Source organism: Pseudophryne corroboree, chromosome 3 (genome assembly GCF_028390025.1).
Source record: "Pseudophryne corroboree isolate aPseCor3 chromosome 3, aPseCor3.hap2, whole genome shotgun sequence".
Lineage (NCBI taxonomy): Eukaryota > Metazoa > Chordata > Amphibia > Anura > Myobatrachidae > Pseudophryne > Pseudophryne corroboree.
This window is the reverse complement of record NC_086446.1, coordinates 4,941,369-4,963,693: the sequence shown is the minus strand read 5'-3', so window position 1 is coordinate 4,963,693 and position 22,325 is coordinate 4,941,369. Positions and strand designations below refer to the sequence as shown.

Sequence of the window (22,325 nt, the reverse complement as noted above, 5' to 3'; positions counted from 1 at the left end):
CCATACAGTAATCACCACACCGCCATACAGTAATCACACTGGATACAGTAATCACTACACCACCATACAGTAATCCCTACACCGCCATACAGTAATCACTACACCACCATAAAGTAATCACTACACCACCATACAGTAATCACTACACCGCCATATAGTAATCCCCCCACCGCCACACAGTAATCACACCGCCATACAGTAATCACCACACCGCCATGCAGTAATCACCACACCGCCATACAGTAATCACTACACCGCCATACAATAATCACACTGGATACAGTAATCACTACACCACCATACAGTAATCACTACACCGCCATACAGTAATCACCACACCGCCATACAGTAATCACTACACCGCCATACAGTAATCACTACACCACCATACAGTAATCACTACACCGCCACACAGTATTCACCACACCGCCATACAGTAATCACTACACCGCCACACAGTATTCACCACACCGCCATACAGTAATCACATCACCATACAGTAATCACCACACCGCCACACAGTAATCTCCACACCGCCAAACAGTAATAACAACAGCAGCACCAGATTATGTGGAATATTTTAATATAACATGTTTTTTCTGTAATTCACTATGCATATTTTATAGATTTTATGGTTTCATTGTGATGTTTTTTGTATTATTAAAATAATTAGGTCAATAAATAGCCTGTGACAGGAGAAATTATATTCTTACTGGGGTTATTTCTAAGGCTAGAATATTCTCACTTGCAAGTACCACCTGAGTAACTCCACTTACTCATGGCATGTAAATGACTTTTCACCTTTGTGTTTTCTCTGATGTCTGGCAAGATGTGATTTCTGTGTAAAACATTTCAAACACTCAGGACATGGAAATGGCTTCTCCCCTGTGTGATATCTCTGATGTCTAACAAGATGTGAGTTCAGTGTAAAACATTTCCCACACTCAGAACACGGAAACGGTTTCTCACCTGTGTGATATCTCTGATGTGTAATAAGAGTTGATTTGTGTGTAAAACATTTCCCACACTCAGAACATGGAAATGGTTTCTCACCTGTGTGATACCTTTGATGTCTAACAAGATGCGAGTTCAGTGTAAAACATTTCCCACACTCAGGACATGGAAATGGGTTCTCACCTGTGTGATATCTCTGATGTGTAACAAGAGATGATTTCTTTGTAAAACATTTCCCACACTCAGAACATGGAAATGGCTTCTCACCTGTGTGATATCTCTGATGTGCAACAAGAGATGATTTCTTTGTAAAACATTTCCCACACTCAGAACATGGAAATGGCCTCTCACCTGGCTGATGAGCTAAACATTTGGCATCTATAGTAGAGAGAAACACTGTGTCTGCTGTAAAAACTGTAATGGAAGCACTAATATCAGAGTCACTAGGAGAACATTCCCCATGATCAGAAGGATCAGATGATATATTTTCATGGTGATGTGATGGGTGTATAACTGGGGCAATATGGTTTCCTGCTGGAGAATCTTGGGTGATGTTTTTATCCTCTATTTCACCATCTGGAAATAAAATGAGAAACTCCTCTGAGGCACTCCGGCTCTTACATCCGTCTCCTGGGAATAAAATACATATATTAAAATCTAAATGTTTGCCACAGCTAGATTATAATGTCCCCGAAATTGCCATTAAATCAGCAGATGTTGGAGTAATATATAGAATATTAACTGGCATCAATACAATGATATCAGTAGATAAAAATATATACAGTATGGTACAATCCAGCACGTGGACTGCAACTCACACCGGCCTGTCTCCCAGTTTTTACTTTAGTTTATCCACAAGGTTATTCTTTGTTTTAGTAGAATTTAGCCAGGGGCACCGAAGATTCCTAAATGGTTCCAAGTGGTCAAGCCAATTCCCAGCAGACCTCAGGGAAGTAGGAAAAACTTTCCCCAGAAGTACAAATCAGCAATCCCGGGCCACAGTGTAAAAGAGGGTAACACCCATCCAATGTCATCAATTATCACTCCCGACCAATGGACTGGCTAATTACTGCTATCTGAATATGTTTTAACCTCCCGGATGTGGCTGGTGAGTTTCCCCCAGCCCATACCACGGCTACTGGTGAGGGAGGAGTCTAATAGGGGCTTTTACCTAACTCCAGTCATTCTGGTGCATTCGCCCAAGCTTGCCACCTGTGCTCCAGCCAGGATGCCGCTTCTCTAGATGTCTCAATGCTCAGATGCCACCATGCGTAGTCTAGCTGGATACAATACAACAAACATGGATGAAGATCATATGCACTTTCCTCTGAGATGGGTTACTCAATTTCGATATTTGGGTATTGAAATTGTTCATAACACAGCAGATTATTTTCAACTGAACATACAACCCCAGATTGACTTTCCTTGAAGACAGGTCTCATGTTTGAAAGATATTGCTATTGTCAACTATGGGTAGAGTGAACCTTGAAAAATGGTCATCCAATGTTTTCATATGTGTTCCCACAGTCCATGATATTTCTACACACCCATATCTTTAAACAAATAAATAGATATATTACTTCCTTGGTGTGGGGTGATAAACAAGCTCATATAAGATTTAAGACGATGTGCAGGACTAGAAATAAGGAAGGTATGGCACTTCCCAATTTACAGCTGGCACATCTCAGAGTGGTTATTGCCTAGATACGGTGGTAAAGTCCAGAAGCCATTATCAAACAAGGAGGGGTTCATTATAACCCTCTACAATTTTTGCTTGCCACTGGGTCAGTTCATGATGCTCTCCATTACTGATTCAGGCTAGGAAGGAGTAGCTCACCACAAAGTCTCTGTGTTACATAAAGAAGGTTTCTAATTTTAGGGAGGTTGGCTGTGCTGTTCTTTCATTGGCTCCTATCTCATATTTAGGTGTTCTCTGCCTCTTACTCTTTGCTGGTTATAGTCACTGGTCGGGGAAGCCCTTGTCTCTTAGCCCTGTCCTAGTCTGTGGAAAACTCACTCTGTTCTGTCTGTATCTCCCTATAGACTGTGTTCCTGTATATAGCCTAGCTTCAGCACCATAGTCGGTTGTGCTGTTTTTGTATTTTATTTATTGCTCTCCTTGGCCTATTCCTCAATTATTCACTTGTGCACCAGTGCCCAGTAGAAGTTACTTCTCCTCCCTAACCGGAGGTGACTTCCCCAGATTTGGGGTATTTTGTGTTATTGTCTCCGTTATTTCTCCTTCCTCTCCACCTCATCAATTTTTATTTTTCTTGCTCCTCCGTTCCAATCAGGCCTCCATTGTTTGCCGTCCCTTTCCCTTGCTTATCTATGCTCTATTCTTTCAGTGCTGTTCTGTGATCTCTCCGTGCCGGTTTTGTTTCAGGTCATTCCGGGTTGAGGTTGTAATACCTCCCGTGGTGTAAGTCCTGGTGGCATCCCAGTACCGGTAGGCATATAGCGCCTAAAGGGAAAAGTGGCTATTATAGGCTAGTAGACCTGCTGGAGAGTTCTACAAGTCTCAACCTGGGGTGTACAAGGGTCACAGCCCCATAAACCACTGTGAATTCTGCCCTCCTTGGATAGAGAACCGTCGCTGACTGTAACAAGAATGTCTTTATGTTTTTATTGAAAGCACATTTTATATATTGTGACAAGATCATTGGAATAGTGCTGGAAGGCAGAGATATTTGCCCCAGGTTTCTTACATGTGTAATTTAAAACCCCAGGAATGCTGTATTGATTCTTCTGAGCGCTTTTGGCTTAAACAAAAGCTGGATAAGGGGTCCTGGGGTTGGATGTGAAAAGAGAGGGCGGGTTCTCAATCCATTTAGGCTATGGGGGGTGATTCCGAGTTGTTTGCTCGCTAGCTGATTTTAGCAGCATTGCACACGCTAAGCCGCCGCCTACTGGGAGTGTATCTTAGCATAGCAGAATTGCGAACGAAAGCTTAGCTAATTTTCTCGTAACGATTACCCCGCAGTTTCTGAGTAGCTCCAGGCTTACTCAGCCATTGCGACCAGCTCAGTCCTTTTCGTTCCTGGTTTGACGTCACAAACACAACCAGCGTTCGCCCAGCCACTCCCCCATTTCTCCAGACACTCCCGCGTTTTAGAACTCGAACGCCTGCGTTTTTCCGCACACTCCCATAAAACGGCCAGTTTCCGCCCAGAAACACCCATTTCCTGTCAATCACACTACGATCAGCAGAGCGATGAAAAAACTTTGTAATGGTGTGAGTAAAATACCTAACTTTTGTGTAAAATAACTAAGCGCATGCGCTCTGCGAACCTTGCGCATACGCAGTTAGCGGATAATCGCAGCATAGCGAAAATCGGCAACGAGCGAACAACTCGGAATGACCACCATGGTTAAGACCAGTTGCACCAAACAGACTTATGTGATCTCTCAGCTGCTGCACACTGCCGTCTACCCCAGGAAAAGGGGCCGGCTAAATGGGCCAAGTGGTTCTTATCTGCCGTCAAATTCTATGTTTCTAGGAGATGGTTTATGTTCCCCTGACCCTGTTACACTATTTTCATATTGTATTTAAAAATTGTATTTTACTTCGAATATGTTCCTGTTTTTAATAAAATACAACATTTACATAAAAATACTATATTTAATAGGGGCTGATGACTCCTGATGTATGAGATACACCAGAGAGTGTGGGGAGGAGACTGGTCAGCTCTCTGGGCTGGTAACACACAGTGACATGATGTGAGGGGGAGAGCAGGAGTATAATAGGGGCTGATGACTCCTGATGTATGAGATACACCAGAGAGTGTGGGGAGGAGACTGGTCAGCTCTCTGGGCTGGTAACACACAGTGACATGATGTGAGGGGAGAGCAGGAGTATAATAGGGGCTGATGGCTCCTGATGTATGAGATACACCAGAGAGTGTGGGGAGGAGACTGGTCAGCTCTCTGGGCTGGTAACACACAGTGACATGATGTGAGGGGAGAGCAAGAGTATAATAGGGGCTGATGGCTCCTGATGTATGAGATACACCAGAGAGAGTGGGGAGGAGACTGGTCAGATCTCTGGGCTGGTAACACACAGTGACATGATGTGAGGGGAGAGCAGGAGTATAATAGGGACTGATGGCTCCTGATGTATGAGATACACCAGAGAGTGTGGGGAGGAGACTGGTCAGATCTCTGGGCTGGTAACACACAGTGACATGATGTGAAGGGGAGAGCAGGAGTATAATAGGGGCTGATGTCTCCTGATGTATGAGATACACCAGAGAGTGTGGGGAGGAGACTGGTCAGATCTCTGGGCTGGTAACACACAGTGACATGATGTGAGGGGAGAGCAGGAGTATAATAGGGGCTGATGGCTCCTGATGTATGAGAAACACCAGAGAGAGTGGGGAGGAGACTGGTCAGATCTCTGGGCTGGTAACACACAGTGACATGATGTGAGGGGAGAGCAGGAGTATAATAGGGGCTGATGGCTCCTGATGTATGAGATACACCAGAGAGTGTGGGGAGGAGACTGGTCAGATCTCTGGGCTGGTAACACACAGTGACATGATGTGAAGGGGAGAGCAGGAGTATAATAGGGGCTGATGTCTCCTGATGTATAAGATACACCAGAGAGTGTGGGGAGGAGACTGGTCAGATCTCTGGGCTGGTAACACACAGTGACATGATGTGAGGGGAGAGCAGGAGTATAATAGGGGCTGATGGCTCCTGATGTATGAGATACACCAGAGAGAGTGGGGAGGAGACTGGTCAGATCTCTGGGCTGGTAACACACAGTGACATGATGTGAGGGGAGAGCAGGAGTATAATAGGGGCTGATGGCTCCTGATGTATGAGATACACCAGAGAGTGTGGGGAGGAGACTGGTCAGATCTCTGGGCTGGTAACACACAGTGACATGATGTGAGGGGAGAGCAGGAGTATAATAGGGGCTGATGGCTCCTGATGTATGAGATACACCAGAGAGTGTGGGAGGAGACTGGTCAGATCTCTGGGCTGGTAACACACAGTGACATGATGTGAGGGGGAGAGGAGGAGTATAATAGGGGCTGATGGCTCCTGACTTCCTCCATGAGCAGATGCATTTGCATCAATAGTTTGTACGGAGGAGAGGACAAGAGCCTGTAGCGGTGACTGACAAGGACAATATGTGACTCTTCTGTAATAAGTGATTATTACTCACCTGCGCTGATATCTGTAGGGATCTCCTCCTCCTTACACTGCTGATCACCCCTCACATACGTCTCTTCTTCCCCTGTATCTTCTACCTTAATATCGGTCAGATCTGCTCCCTAAAGAAACAATAAAATAATAAAGTCTGAATTGATTGAGAGTAAACAGTATAATATCAGTGTATAAGACACAGCTTCTCTACAGATCATATAGTGACAGTCACTTTGGTATATTGGGGAGACCCTAAATCCCACCTACCTGATCCTCCTGTGGGATCCTGTGATTCTCCTCTGTACAATCCTGGGAATACAGAGGACGGGGACATCTCTCTGTGGTATCTCTGTTACTGGGCCCATCTGTAGGAGACACACAGTGACTGAGTACAGTGTATATATGTGATTATCAGATGATGTGTGTATATAGGGGCCCCCATACCTGCTCTTCCCTGTACAATACATGACAATCTCCTCTTACCCAGTGATGTGAGGGGTCGGTAATTCTCCATCATCACGTCCTTGTACAGACCCCTGTGTTCCTCTATATACTCCATCTCCTGCATGGAGACATAGACAGTGACATCCTAACACCTTATAGGAACCTGACACACACAGTGATACAGTCATCACCCAGACACATCCCCTGGTGTTACTGTATAATGTCCCATTCCCAGCAGTCACCTCTCCAGTCATCACCCAGACACGTCCCCTGGTGTTACTGTATAATTTCCCATTCCCAGCAGTCACCTCTCCAGTCATCACCCAGACACATCCCCTGGTGTTACTGTATAATGTCCCATTCCCAGCAGTCACCTCTCCAGTCATCACCCAGACACGTCCCATGGTGTCACTGTATAATGTCCCATTCCCAGCAGTCACCTCTCCAATCATCACCCAGACACGTCCCATGGTGTCACTGTATAATGTCCCATTCCCAGCAGTCACCTCTCCAGTCATCAACCAGACACGTCCCCTGGTGTTACTGTATAATGTCCCATTCCCAGCAGTCACCTCTCCAGTCATCACCCAGACACATCCCCTGGTGTTACTGTATAATGTTCCATTTCCATCAGTCACCTTTCCAGTCACCACCCAGACACATCCACTGGTGTCACTGTAGAATATCCCATTCCCAGCAGTCACCTCTCCAGGCATCACCCAGACACGTCCCCTGGTGTTACTGTATAATGTCCCATTCCCAGCAGTCACCTCTCCAGCCATCAACCAGACACATCCCCTGGTGTTACTGTATAATGTCCCATTCCCGGTAGTCACCTCTCCAGTCATCAACCAGACACACCCCCTGGTGTTACTGTATAATGTACTATTCCCAGCAGTCACCTCTCCAGTCATCACCCAGACACATTCCCTGGTGTCAGTGTATAATGTCCCATTCCCAGCAGTCACCTCTACAGTCATCACCGAGACACATCCCCTGGTGTTACTGTATAATGTCCCATTCCCGGTAGTCACCTCTTCAGTCATCAACCAGACACATCCCCTGGTGTTACTGTATAATGTCCCATTTCCAGCAGTCATCTCTCCAGTCATCTCCCAGACACGTCCCTTGGTGTTACTGTATAATGTCCCATTCCCAGCAGTCACCTTTCCACTCACCACCCAGACACGTCCCCTGGTGTTACTGTATAATGTCTCATTCTCAGCAGTCACCTCTCCAGCCATCAACCAGACACATCCCCTGGTGTTACTGTATAATGTCCCATTCCCGGCAGTTACCTCTCCAGTCATCACCCAGACACGTCCCCTGGTGTTACTATATAATGCCCCATTCCCAGCGGTTACCTCTCCAGTCATCAACCAGACACATCCCCTGGTGTTACTGTATAATGTCCCATTCCCAGCAGTCACCTCTCCGGTCACTACCCAGACACGTCCCCTAGCGTTACTGTATAATGTACTATTCCCAGCAGTCACCTCTCCAGTCATCACCCAGACACATCCCCTGGTGTCAGTGTATAATGTCCCATTCCCAGCAGTCACCTCTACAGTCATCACCGAGACACATCCCCTGGTGTTACTCTATAATGTCCCATTCCCAGCAGTCACCTTTCCAGTCACCACCCAGACACGTCCCCTGGTGTTACTGTATAATGTCCCATTCCCAGCAGTCACCTCTCCAGTCATCACCCAGACACATCCCCTGGTGTTACTGTATAATGTTCCATTCCCAGCAGTCACCTCTCCAGTCACCACCCAGACACCTCCCCTGGTGTCACTGTACAATGTCCCATTCCCAGCAGTCACCTCTCCAGTCATCAACCAGACACGTCCCCTGGTGTTACTGTATAATGTCCCATTCCCAGCAGTCATCTCTCCAGTCATCACCCAGACACATCCCCTGGTGTTACTGTATAATGTCCCATTCCCAGCAGTCACCTTTCCAGTCACCACCCAGACACATCCCCTGGTGTCACTGTAGAATATCCCATTCCCAGCAGTCACCTCTCCAGTCATCACCCAGACACGTCCCCTGGTGTTACTGTATAATGTCCCATTCCCAGCAGTCACCTCTCCAGCCATCAACCAGACACATCCCCTGGTGTCAGTGTATCATGTCCCATTCCCGGCAGTCACCTCTCCAGTCATCAACCAGACACGTCCCCTGGTGTTACTGTATAATGTTCCATTCCCAGCAGTCACCTCTCCAGTCATCACCCAGACACATCCCATGGTGTTACTGTATAATGTCCCATTTCCAGCAGTTACCTCTCCAGTCATCACCCAGACACATCCCCTGGTGTTACTGTATAATGTCCCATTCCCAGCAGTCACTTCTCCAGTCATCACCCAGACACATCCCCTGGTGTTACTGTATAATGTCCCATTCCCAGCAGTCACCTCTCCAGTCATCAACCAGACACATCCCCTGGTGTTACTGTAAAATGTCCCATTCCCAGCAGTTACCTCTCCAGTCATCACCCAGACACATCCCCTGGTGTTACTGTATAATGTCCCATTCCCAGCAGTCACCTCTCCAGTCATCACCCAGACACATCCCCTGGTGTTACTGTATAATGTTCCATTCCCAGCAGTCACCTCTCCAGTCATCAACCAGACACATCCCCTGGTGTTACTGTAAAATGTCCCATTCCCAGCAGTTACCTCTCCGGTCACTACCCAGACACGTCCCCTAGCGTTACTGTATAATGTACTATTCCCAGCAGTCACCTCTCCAGTCATCACCCAGACACATCCCCTGGTGTCAGTGTATAATGTCCCATTCCCAGCAGTCACCGCTACAGTCATCACCGAGACACATCCCCTGGTGTTACTGTATAATGTCCCATTCCCAGCAGTCACCTCTCCAATCATCACCCATACACATCCCCTGGTTTTACTGTATAATGCCCCATTCACAGCAGTCACCTCTCCAGTCAGCAGCTGAATGATCTTGTGGGTGAGTTTCAGGATCTTCTGGTCACTGTGTCTCTCATGTGTCAGTGAGTGAGGTGGAGGCACTGGGATGGGGCTCTGGGTCCTGCTCAGTCCTTCTGACACACGAGAACAGCTGCTGGGTGTCTCAAACTCACCAGATGTCGTCCTCACTATTGTGTAATCCTGTGTATTGGGGGAAACACCAAACATATCTTCAAGATCCCCTCACCACCCCAGTCATGTCCCTGTATTATTACTATAGATATAAGTAACGTCACTGTAACGCTCCCAGATACCCTTACCTCCCCAGTCATGTCCCTGTATTATTACTATGGATATAAGTGATGTCACTGTGACCCTCTCAGACCCCATCACCTCCACAGTCATGTCCCTGTATTATTACTATAGATAAGTGATGTCACTGTGACATTATCAGATCCCCTCACCTCCCCAGTCATGTCCTTGTATTATTACTATAGATATAAGTGATGTCACCATGACACTGCCAGATCCCCTCACCTCCCCAGTCATGTCCCTGTATTATTACTAGATATAAGTGATGTCACTGTGATGTTCCCAGATCCCCTCACCTCCCCAGTCATGTCCCTGTATTATTACTGTAGATATAAGTGATGTCCCTATGACACTCCCAGGTCCTCTCACCTCCCCAGTCAGCAGGTAGATGATCTCCAGGGTGATATTTATTATCCTTTCAGTCCTGTGACTCCTGTCCATGTCTATTTTCCGTTAATCAGTGAGAATATAGAATGTGTGATGTAATAACGAGTCTGGTTCCTCACATCTGGAGTGTTTGGGAATAAGCATGATACACATCACAGGGAACACATATAGTCAGATATGTAACACTGAAAGACCAGTAAGTATCCTTTTTACCCCCAGCAATAGAGCCCCGGTCAGTGTACATCATTGGTGCTGGGTCGCTTATACATGCAAGCCAATATGGACAATATCATCCAAATTAGCATGCACTGCTATGGAGCCGAGTTGTCACCCCCCTCCCCCCCCAACCCCCAACGTATCGGCCGTCAGGCAGCTCGGCGGCAGGTTGCCAAGTGTGTAGGACCCATTAGAATATACGTAACAGTTCTATAGGCCGCTCCCCATGTGTAATGTGTAATAATAATAATAATAATAATAACAGAGCACCACAGGATGCTCCCCCTGTATAATAATAATAATAATAATAATAAAGGCCCTCATTCCGAGTTGATCGCTCGCTAGCTCTGGGAGTGTATCTTAGCTTAGCAGAAGTGCGAACGAAAGGATCGCAGCGCAGTTACAAAAAAAAGATTGTGCAGTTTCTCCTACCTTGCGATCACTTCAGACTGTTTAGTTCCTGTTTTGACGTCACAAACACGCCCTGCATTTGGACAGCCACTTCCCCCGTTTCCCCAACCACTCCTGCATTTTTATCTGACGCCTACGTTTTTTAGCACACTCCCTGAAAACGGTCAGCTGCCACCCAGAAACGCCCCATTCCTGTGAATCACTCAACGGACAGCAGTGCGACTGAAAAGCATTGCTAGACCTTGTGTGAAACTGCATCGGCTTTTGTGAAAGCACGTCGCGCGTGCGCACTGCGCCCCATACGCATGCGCAGAAGTGCCGCTTTTTTACCTAATCGCTGCACAGCAAACGAAAGCAGCTAGCGATAAACTCGGAATGAGGGCCAATAATAATAATAACAACAACAGGACACCACAGGCTGCTCCTCCTGTATAATAATAATAATAATAATACCACCACCACCACCACCACAGGCTGCTCCTCCTGTATAATAATAATAACAACATGACACCACAGGCTGCTCCCACTGTATAATAATAACAACAGGACACCACAGGCTGCTCCCCCTGTATAATAATAATAATAATAACAACAACAACAGGACAACACAGGCTGCTCCCCCTGTATAATAATAACAACAACAGGACACCACAGGCTTCTCCTCCTATATAATAATAATAATAATAATAATAATAATAACAACAGGACACCACATGCTGCTCCTCCTGTATAATGATAAGATACCACAGGCTGCTCCCTGTGAATAATAATAATAATAATAATAATAATAACAGGACACCACAGGCTGCTCCCCCTGTATAATAATAATAATAACAACAGAACACCACAGGCTGCTCCTCCTGTATAATAATAATAATAATAGGACACCACAGCCTGCTCCTCCTGTATTATTCTAATTATAATAATATTATTATTATTATTATTATTATTATTATTAACAACAACAACAACAGGACACCACAGGCTGCTCTTTCTGTACAATAATAATAACAAGAAACCACAGGCTGCTCTCTCTGTATAATAATAATAATAATAATAATAATAATAATAACAGGACACCACAGGCTGCTCTCCTGTATAATAATAATAATAATAATAATAATAATAACAACAACAACAACAGGACACCACAGGCTTCTCCTCCTGTATAATGATAAGATACCACAGGCTGCTCCCTGTGAATAATAATAATAATAATAATAATAATAACAGGACACCACAGGCTGCTCCTCTTGTATAATGATAAGATACCACAGGCTGCTCCCTGTGAATAATAATAATAATAATAATAATAACAGGACACCACATGCTGCTCCTCCTGTATAATGATAAGATACCACAGGCTGCTCCCTGTGAATAATAATAATAATAATAATAATAATAATAATAATAACAACAGGACACCACAGGCTGCTCCCCCTGTATAATAATAATAATAATAATAGTACACCACATGCTGCTTCTCCTGTATAATAATAATAACAACAACAGAACACCATAGGCTGCTCCTCCTGTATAATAATAATAATAATAGGACACCACAGCCTGCTCCTCCTGTATTATTATTATTATTATTATTATTATAATAATATTATTATTATTATTATTATTATTATTATTATTATTATCAACAACAACAACAACAACAACAACAACAGGACACCACAGGCTGCTCTTTCTGTACAATAATAATAACAAGAAACCACAGGCTGCTCCCTCTGTATAATAATAATAATAATAATAATAATAATAACAACAGGACACCACAGGCTGCTCTCCTGTATAATAATAATAACAACAACAACAACAACAACAACAACAACAACAACAGGACACCACAGGCTGCTCCTCCTGTATAAAAATAATAATAATAATAATAATAATAATAGTAATAATAATAATAACAGGACACCACAGGCTGCTCTCCTGTATAATAATAATAATAACAACAACAACAACAGGATACTACAGGCTGCTCCCCCTATATAATAATAATACTAATAATACCAGTACACCACATGCTGCTCCTCCTGAATAATAATAATAATACACCACAGCCTGCTCCCCCTGTATAATAATAAGAACAGGACACCACAGACTGCTCCGCCTGTATAATAATAATAACAACAGGACACCACAGGCTGCTCCTCCTGTATAAAAATAATAATAATAATAGTAATAATAATAATAATAACAACAGGACACCACAGGCTGCTCTCCTGTATAATTATAATAATAATAATAATAATAATAATAATAATAATAATAACAACAACAACAACAGGATACTACAGGCTGCTCCCCTATATAATAATAATAATAATAATAATAATAATAATAATACCAGTACACCACATGCTGCTCCTCCTGAATAATAATAATAATACACCACAGCCTGCTCCCCCTGTATAATAATAAGAACAGGACACCACAGACTGCTCCGCCTGTATAATAATAATAACAACAGGACACCACAGGCTTCTCCTCCTGTATAATAATAATAACAACAGGACACCACAGGCTGCTCCTCCTGTATAATAATAATATATAGCATCATTACCTGATGTCTCCTCTCTGCTCCTTCCCACCTAGAGACCGGGATGCTTTCGTGGAGCACAGGGAGCGGGGATTAGGACGGATGTAAGGTGACACGCGGAAGTGGAGTGGAACGCACAGGATGAATTAGTGGTGGACCGCACGGACCGGAAGTGTGCGGTAACGCGGAAGTAGGGTGGAACGCACAGAGCGGAAGTGGCGTGTCCCGGGCTCCGGAGGTGTACCGCTGCAGAGGACTCCGGCCTGGGGTTCCCATCTGTGTGTGTGTGGGGGATGATTAGTGATATAGGGGGAGGTATATGAGTGCAGGACCCCCCTCCCCCGCGGTGACTGCTCTGCATGGTAACCCCTTAGTGACCAGACTTCCTGTTACCATGGTAGTGAGTGTCCCCATAGTGTGTGTATGCTGGGAGGCCTATGGTGGCACTGTGCAGCCAGCTACATTGTGTACAGCTGGTGATGTCCCCTGACAGGCAGTGATACCCCTGTTCTGTCTGTGTCATGTGCTCATTGCACCTGTGCCCCCTGTGTTACTGTCCTGTGCCCCCTGTACGTTACTGTCCTGTGCCCCCTGTGTTACTGTCCTGTGCCCCCTGTGTGTTACTGTCCTGTGCCACTTTGTCCCCCTGTGTTACTGTCCTATGCCTGTGTACTACTGTCCTGTGTCCCTCTGTGTGTTACTGTCCTATGCCCCTTATGTGTTACTTTCCTCTTCACCCCTGTGTGTTACTGTGCTGTGCCCCCAGTGTGTTCCTGTCCTGTGAGCGCAAAATCACCTAGTGTGTATGTCCGGGTGATGAGCGGTGAGTGCTGATGCACGCTCCCACAACATCGCTGGCCGCTGCCGCCGGTTGACCTGTTTTACCGGCCGAGTGAACCACTTTCCACCGTCTTTTACTATTGATAGTGGTTCATCCCCGTGAAAATCGCTCAGTGTGTATGGACTGTGCGATTTTTCCGTCCAGCGATTCTTACATCATCTGCATACACACTGGGCAAAAACGCCCAGTGCGTATGCACCTATAGATCTGTGCCGCTGTACCCTACTGTGTGTTACTGTCCTGTGTCACTGTGCTCCATGTGTTACTGTCCTGTGTCCATGTGCCCCGTGTTACTGTCCTGTTCCTCTGTGTTACTGTCCTGTGCTCATATGCCCCCTGTGTATTAATGTCCTGTGCCGCTGCGCCCCCTGTGTGTTACTGTTCTATGCCGCTGTGTCCCATGTGTTACTGTCCTATGCCACTTTGTCCCCTGTGTGTTACTGTCCTGTGCCCCCTGTGTGTTACTGTCCTGTGGCACCATGCCCGCTGTGTTTTACTGTCTTGTGGTACTGTACTCCCTGTGTGTTACTGTCCTGTGGTGATGTGCCCCCTGTGTGTTACTGTCCTGTGGTGATGTGCCCCCTGTGTGTTACTGTCCTGTGGTGATGTGCCCCCTGTGTGTTACTGTCCTGTGGTGATGTGCCCCCTGCGTGTTACTGTCCTGTGGTGATGTGCCCCCTGTGTTACTGTCCTGTGGTGATGTGCCCCCTGTGTGTTACTGTCCTGTGGTGATGTGCCCCCCTGTGTGTTACTGTCCTGTGGTGATGTGCCCCCTGTGTGTTACTGTCGTGTGGTGATGTGCCCCCTGTGTGTTACTGTCCTGTGGTGATGTGCCCCCTGTGTGTTACTGTCCTGTGGTGATGTGCCCCCTGTGTTACTGTCCTGTGGTGATGCGCTCCTGTGTGTTACTGTCCTGTGGTGATGTGCCCCCTGTGTGTTACTGTCCTGTGGTGATCTGCCCCCTGTCTGTTACTGTCCTGTGGTGTTGTGCCCCCCTGTGTGTTACTGTCCTGTGGTGATGTGCCCCCCTGTGTGTTACTGTCCTGTGGTGTTGTGCCCCCCTGTGTGTTACTGTCCTGTGGTGATGTGCCCCCTGTGTTACTGTCCTGTGGTGATGTGCCCCCTGTGTGTTACTGTCCTGTGGTGATGTGCCCCCTGTGTGTTACTGTCCTGTGGTGATGTGCCCCCTGCGTGTTACTGTCCTGTGGTGATGTGCCCCCTGCGTGTTACTGTCCTGTGGTGATGTGCCCCCTGTGTGTTACTGTCCTGTGGTGATGTGCCCCCTGTGTGTTACTGTCCTGTGGTGATGTGCCCCCCTGTCTGTTACTGTCCTGTGGTGTTGTGCCCCCCTGTGTGTTACTGTCCTGTGGTGATGTGCCCCCTGTGTGTTACTGTCCTGTGGTGATGTGCCCCCCTGTGTGTTACTGTCCTGTGGTGTTGTGCCCCCCTGTGTGTTACTGTCCTGTGGTGATGTGCCCCCTGTGTTACTGTCCTGTGGTGATGTGCCCCCTGTGTGTTACTGTCCTGTGGTGATGTACCCCCTGTGTGTTACTGTCCTGTGGTGATGTGCCCCCCTGTGTGTTACTGTCCTGTGGTGATGTGCCCCCCCTGTGTGTTACTGTCCTCTGCCGCTGTAACCCCCTGTGTGTTACTATCCTGTGCCCCTTTGCTCCCACTGTGTTAATGTCCGGTGCCGGTGTGCCTCCTTTGTGTTACTGTTCCATGCCGCTGTGCACCATATGAGTTACTATCAGCCATATTATGCCTCATGTGACACCACTCAGCAGCCATCTTGCACCCCACGTGTGACTGTACATCGTTATGGAAATGTAAAAATTCTAAAAATAAAATCCACATTTTCCCAAAGAACATGACCTAGAACAAGTATGAAGCTTCCTCTGTGTTGAGTTCTGCTTTCTGTCATATCAGTCATTTGCTGTGCAGGAGGTGAGGAGAATGGTGACATTGTCATCATTAGGCTACTTCAGGTGTCTTGTTCTATGTTGGTGACCTCAGTATGCCGGATACTTTTTCTGCTCTCACCATGCGCCCCTTTCACTAGATGGACATGGCGGAATGCTGTTGAACTGAGCCTTAAGTTATATATAGATGTATAGACTTTGTTGAGCCATAACATGAAAACCATAAACAGGTGAAGTGAATAACACTGATGATCCTGTGGGCACCTGACAAGGGGCGGGATATATTAGGCAGTCCGTGTTAATCCGTTCTTGAAGTTGTGCTGGCAGCAGGAAGGAGAAGAGTAAGGACCTGACCACCTTTCAAAAGGGCCAACATGTGATGGCTAGATGACTGGGTCAGAGCATATCCATAATGTTGTGGGGTGTTCCTGGTATGCAGTGGTCAGTACCTACCAAAAGTGTTTCAGTGAAGGATAACTGGTGAATCGTTGACAGGGTCATGGTCACCCAAGACTCATTGATGAATGAAGGCTAGCTCATTTGGTCCATTATTACAGAAGAGCTACTGTAGCACACATTGCTGAAAAAGTTAATGTTGGCTGTTATGGAAAGGTGTCCGAACACACAGTGCATCGCAGTGCTCATGGTGACGCCTGTCCACCGCCGAAAGCGCCTACAATGGGTAAGGGTGTGTCAGGACTGGTCTACGGAGGAATGGAGGAACGTGGCCTGGTCCGATGAATCACATTTTCTTTCATTTTATGCACATGGCCAGGTGTATGTGTGTCATTTGTATATGGATGAGATGGCACAGGGATGCACAATGTGCAAAAAACGGAGGCAGTGTGATGCTCTGGGCAATATTCTGCTAAGAAATCTTGGATCCTGGCATTCGTGTGGATATTACTATGACAAGTACCACCTACCTAAACATTGTTGCAGACCAAGTACACCCCTTCATGGCAATGGTGTTCCCTGATGGCAGTGGCCTCTCAGCAGGATAATGCACCTGGCCACACTGCAAACATTGTTCAGGAATGGATTGAGGAACATGACAAAGAGTTCAAGGTGTTGACTTGGCCTCAAAGTCTCCAGATCTCAATCCGATGGAGGATCTCTGGGATGTCAAACATGCAAAAACAAGTCCGAGCCATGGAGGCCGCACCTCACAACATACAGGACTAAAAGGATCTGCTGCTAACATCCTGGTGCCAGATACCACAGCACACCTTTAGAGGTCTTGAGTCTTTGCCTCAACAGTTCAGAGCTGTTTTGATGGTCATGAGGAGGTACTACACAGTATTGGACAAGTAGTTTTAATGTTTTGGCTGATTGGTGTACTGCATTTACATATTTAAGGTATTATGGGCTCACCACATCCCAGTAATTAGAGCAGTGCATCCACAATTGACATGTAGACAATTTAAGCCCAGAGTCCTCCTAGATCTTGATCCAGAAAGAGCATGGGTGTGGACAAAGGATGTATAATGACGTGCGTTTAATGGCTGCCCTTCAGCTTTATCCAGTGCATGGACACCATGTCATCTGGTTAAATCTGCTGAGCTCTGACCCCGCTGGGGTGTGAGCTCTGACTCTTTTATACGCCAGTGACTGTCTTGGTGCCTTTTGGTTACTGCCCTGACAGAACAGTAATTTTTCATTTTAAAACTTTTGCAGCATCCTTTGGTGGACTGCGGGAGAGCTGCTATCAACACCTCCATCTGCTGGCCGTTCACTTCTACCATGGGATTGCCTTCAGTGGGGATGGGGCAACCACTGCCACCACAAGGGTTCCAGACTAGGCTCTGGACCATGCATTGGTGGGGCAGGAGTAAAGTAAGAGGGGAGCTGTTCATGATCATCTGGGTATGGCTAGGAGAGGAGTTCATTCAGTGTCCCTCGCAAGTCCATTGAAGGGCTCCATGTCCAGGCAGTCTCTCCTCTGGTTTAGGGTTTGCAGTCCCTAGCCACTCTGGCATTAGCACTGCAGTTGGCTCTGGATGTCAGTGCTACTTTGCAGTGTAAAGTCAGCAAGACTTGTGCTCTGCACATGGCTCTGAACCATGTTTGCTGTACACTTTGTCTTGACGCACTGCTGAGGTCTTCTCTATCTCTCATTCTTCCTTCAGTTCTCGTTCCAAAAGTTTGGTCAGGGCAGAGAAGCCGTGAAGGGGCTCGGCAGCTTACCATGTATTTGCAAATATATGCAACAAATATCTCTTAATTTCTCATACTATATACTTCTCAAGTATTGTTGTATGTACTATTGAATCGCTCAATGGTTTTGAATGAACATGAAAAGGCAGTTATAGCAGAAGGTTTGAAATTTGCTCCGACAACGAATCCAGACATTTTTTAATTGTTTGTATCTTTGAACAAATATACAAGAGACCTTTGCCGCAAAAGCTATTTTGCAAATAAGTCACTTAAACCACAGGAAATTAGAGGAACACCTCTTGTTCTAAATGAGGATGATAATGAAGGTATTAATATATTGGCTGCTTTGTTGACTAAAAATAGTGATGAATCTCAAAGTAATATAGCACAAGAGGTTAAGATGTTTGATTTAGCGAACGTAGGAAGAACAGAGACTATTGATAACAAAGGTTTTTTAAACAAATCTGAGTTCTATTCATCACAGAAGTGCTTTTATAGAGACATTTTATATCACTACATTGAGTGATCTCCAAAAACTTTGTGAGAAAAACAACAGATACTACAAAAGAGATAATATGAATATTAATGAGCGTAGAGCTTTAAAGTCCCTTAAAAATGATGACATAATTGTCAGCAGAAATGCCAATAATGTGTGTGTGGGGTGGGGGAGTGATTCTTCAGGATAAAGCAATCTAGAGCAAGCAACTAGACAATTGGGAGACCCTACGTTTTACAAAAGATTGACAGGTAATCAGACCATTCTCTATTTAAAGGAGTATAATATATTACCGAGAGCCCTGATGGAGGCAGCAATTACCAAAGATTAATTTCATTTTCTTTATGATTTGTATCCCGTTATTCCCACATACTATCACCTTCCCAAAGTTCACAAGTCTCTGATAGCACATCTTGGGTCATCTGATTATGGCCCTCATTCTGAGTTGTTCGCTCGCTAGCTGCTTTTAGCAGCAGTACAAACGCTAGGCTGCCGCCCTCTGGGAGTGTATCTTAGCTTAGCAGAAGTGCGAACGTAAGGATCGCAGCACTGCTACATAAAAAGATTGTGCAGTTTCTGAGTAGCTCGAGACTTACTCCTAGCTTGCGATCACTTCAGACTATTTAGTTCCTGTTTTGACGTCACAAACACGTCCTGCGTTCGCCCAGCCACGCCTACGTTTCCCCAGCAACTCCTGTTTTTATCTGACATGCCTGCGTTTTTACACACACTCCCCGAAAACGGTCAGTTACGACCCAGAAACACCCACTTTCTCACTCTGCGGCCAGCAGTGCAACTGAAAAGCGTAGCTAGAGCTTGTGTAAAACTGCATTGGCTTTTGTGAAAGTACGTCGCGTGCGCATAGAGCCGCATGTGCGCATAGAGCCGCATGTGCAGAAGTGCCGATTTTTAGCCTGATCGCTGCACTGCGAACGAAAGCAGTTAGCGATCAACTCGGAATGAGGGCCCATGTCTGGTGTTGGGTCCCTCAACTCTTATGTCTGCCTTTGTACATTCGCATGTTACTTGGCCTTCATTGCTACATTAGAGATACTGCTCACTTTCTAAATCTTTGACTAACAAGGGAGAAAAAGAAGGCTCTTGTGTAGGCGCACTCTATGCAAGGAAAAAAATTCCTATAATGTGTATAGTATATCAGAAAATGTTAAAACATAACTTTTATTAGTAATAATATAAGCACATTTTACCCACCTAAACGATCCATGAAAAAGTAATAAAGAGTTGGGAAAAAAATGTTAAAATGTTCTGGTCTCTTTATTTAAAGAGTGATTGGAAAGGTTTGTAAACACAGGATGGTCATACCACCATTTCCCCTGACCAGTACAGATAACTGTACTGGTCAACCTAGACACTGTCGACCAAGGTGTGGTCGACCTTATAAACCACACCCATTTGAAAGGTAGTATACAAAATTGGATAAGATGTTTTTTCTTTGCCTTGGTGAAAAAACAAAAGTTTTTCAAAAAGGTAAACAGTTTGAAGAATCACCTCTCTCCCAGCTTTCAGAATGCCAAGAAAATGGAACAACAATCTAAACAGCGAAATAATTGGCTCAAAGTAAGTGGTTGTTGTCGTTGAGGGAGAACAAATTGCATCACATATGGATTCATGTTAAATAGAAATACATGTTTTAGGTCACCTACTTTGGGACGATAATTTAACATAGAGATTTTAATTAACTGCCAACAGTCGTATGTAATTTACCTGATGAAGTGTGTTGGATGAACCACTAGAAGTTTAAACATGAGATTTCTGGAACATAGAAGAAACCCAACCACAGTGTTCCTAGACACATTCCGTAGGCTCACAATGGTATTTGAAATGCCTTAAGGGTGCAGGGAAATTGAGACTGTTGCCCCCACTTTAAGAGGCTTTAAGTGCCCCCCACTCTGCATCAGAGGCTTTTTGGATTTTTACCTTGGGGACACTGGAATTAAATAACATAAGATAAATGTTTCAAACAATATTTGACATTTATTCCTTGTTCAGTTCGACATAGTGAATTCTCTGAGTGTTATCCTGGTTGGTACCTATTTTTAGGATGATTATATATGCTGACCAATCAGCCAAATTCAGGATATGGGTTGGTAATACCTAATTTTTTATGTAACATATAGTTAATCCCTCACGGTGGATTTAGGGTCCTATTCAGGTTGGATCACAAAACGCGATCCAACCACAAAAATAATTAAGATGATGCTCCTGCGCATTCGCCGCATTTTTTGCGGTTGCCCCACAGTAAATACCTTTGCCTGTCAATCAGGTGTTTGAGGGACGGCTGGTGGGCTGCAATACTCCGTTTCCTAGGCAGAGATGGAGTGTTGGGGAAATGGAGGCAGCGGCAGATAAACGGGGGGGGGTCGTGGCATGGGCTTGAATGGAGTGGCTGCGTGATGTCACAAGCAGCCGCTGCGATCACAAAGAGGTGAATCCAGGACTTCAAGATTGATAGGTATTTTATCTAACTATAGGCAGCCATTTATGTAAGATAACAATGCCAGGTTACTTTGCAGACTTTGGGCCATAGCACATGAGTTTGGCGGCCATGCGGGATGCCAGCCGATCTCTGACATTTTTTAAAGAGGCATGGTTTAGCCTTGTACACAATTGCCTCTATAAAAAAAAGTCTGCGTTCGTCCAGGCATCACACATAGCCGCGGAACTCCGGCGCTATTACATCTGGCCCTTTGCATTTTTATCGTACCCTATTTCCGTTTTTCCTTTACCTTTCTACACTATATTTGTTTTCAATGTGAAAATACAATGATACGATTACAAATTAAATACAAGTGCAAAAAGTAAAATTAAAACCAAAAATAAAAAATAATATAGTACGCATGGGTACGAGGATTCACAGCTTTACCCTCTAGACTATGGATAGTTTGCTTTGCAAGCTGTGAATACTTTTTAGGCTTTAAAGACAATAGGATTATACAAAGAGCCATCTCTTATTTCTATTTAAAATGTATATTTACATATTGTTGTTTTTTTAAATAATTTTTAATTTTATTTATACATATCTAGCCACCACTCTGTCTATAGTAGTATTAATAATACAGGCGCACGGAATATCTCATTAACTGATGATTGGTTCGGTCGGCTTATAAACTGTTCTAGTTGGCTTTATCCTCTCACGAAACTACCATGCTATAAGTGGGGAGAAACGCGTAAGGCTACTTTGCTGCACTGGACCCGTATTTTGGACATTCCGCTTCTCAGGTAGCTCTCCTGAACTAAATAGTATTGCTTTCACTGGCCCCATGCTATACATATACGGATGGTAATAAATGAACAAAGTTCCGGGGGATCAGCCTTAATCCCTGACCGATACAAGTCTAACCCACAAGACTGTATACAGGTAGCCGTTCCCGGCACAGGTCGAGCATAGCACTTCAGTCATCAACCAAGGATAGCAGTGTTCTCCCTCTGCCGTACCATAGACACCGGCATTTACTTGCATGAAGTAACACACAAGTGGTGACCATAATGCCGTGCTATTAAGCTATACATCCTG

The 22,325-nt window shown here is 45.2% G+C and overlaps 2 protein-coding genes across 3 annotated transcripts in view; both read right to left on the bottom strand.

The window, feature by feature from the left end:
* Positions 1-566: 566 nt before the first annotated feature.
* Positions 567-22,325, bottom strand: part of LOC135054516 (gastrula zinc finger protein XlCGF26.1-like) — a 93,546-nt gene continuing 71,787 nt past the window's right edge. Inside the window, exon 8 of the mRNA XM_063957644.1 lies at positions 567-1,305. Coding sequence (XP_063813714.1) covers positions 773-1,305 — 533 coding nt within the window. The 3' untranslated portion in view covers positions 567-772. The remainder of the gene's footprint in view (positions 1,306-22,325) is intronic.
* On the bottom strand, positions 1,500-13,503 carry LOC135054513 (oocyte zinc finger protein XlCOF29-like). 2 transcript variants are annotated; one of them, XM_063957640.1, is made up of 8 exons: positions 13,399-13,503; positions 10,173-10,311; positions 9,501-9,692; positions 6,592-6,670; positions 6,376-6,473; positions 6,128-6,236; positions 2,126-2,230; positions 1,500-1,584 (listed from the first exon to the last, which is right to left on the bottom strand). In XM_063957640.1, the coding sequence occupies exons 2-7, from the start codon at positions 10,242-10,244 to the stop codon at positions 2,136-2,138; spliced, it is 645 nt and encodes a 214-aa protein (XP_063813710.1). In that variant the 5' UTR covers positions 10,245-10,311; positions 13,399-13,503; the 3' UTR covers positions 1,500-1,584; positions 2,126-2,135. The 2 variants fall into 2 exon arrangements, with proteins under 2 accessions (XP_063813710.1, XP_063813711.1); XM_063957641.1 differs by lacking the exon at positions 1,500-1,584 and having other exon boundaries at positions 2,131-2,234.

What these genes read in the sequence shown, in the direction of transcription:
- LOC135054513 (XM_063957640.1), bottom strand. Translation starts at nt 10,244, where the DNA reads ATGGACAGGAGTCACAGGACTGAAAGGATAATAAATATCACCCTGGAG. An exon ending in GGATCCCACAGGAGGATCAG is followed by an intron (nt 6,237 to 6,375) that starts GTAGGTGGGATT and finishes TTGTTTCTTTAG; the next exon opens with GGAGCAGATCTGACCGATAT. An exon ending in CCCTACAGATATCAGCGCAG is followed by an intron (nt 2,231 to 6,127) that starts GTGAGTAATAAT and finishes GTATCCAGCTAG; the next exon opens with ACTACGCATGGTGGCATCTG.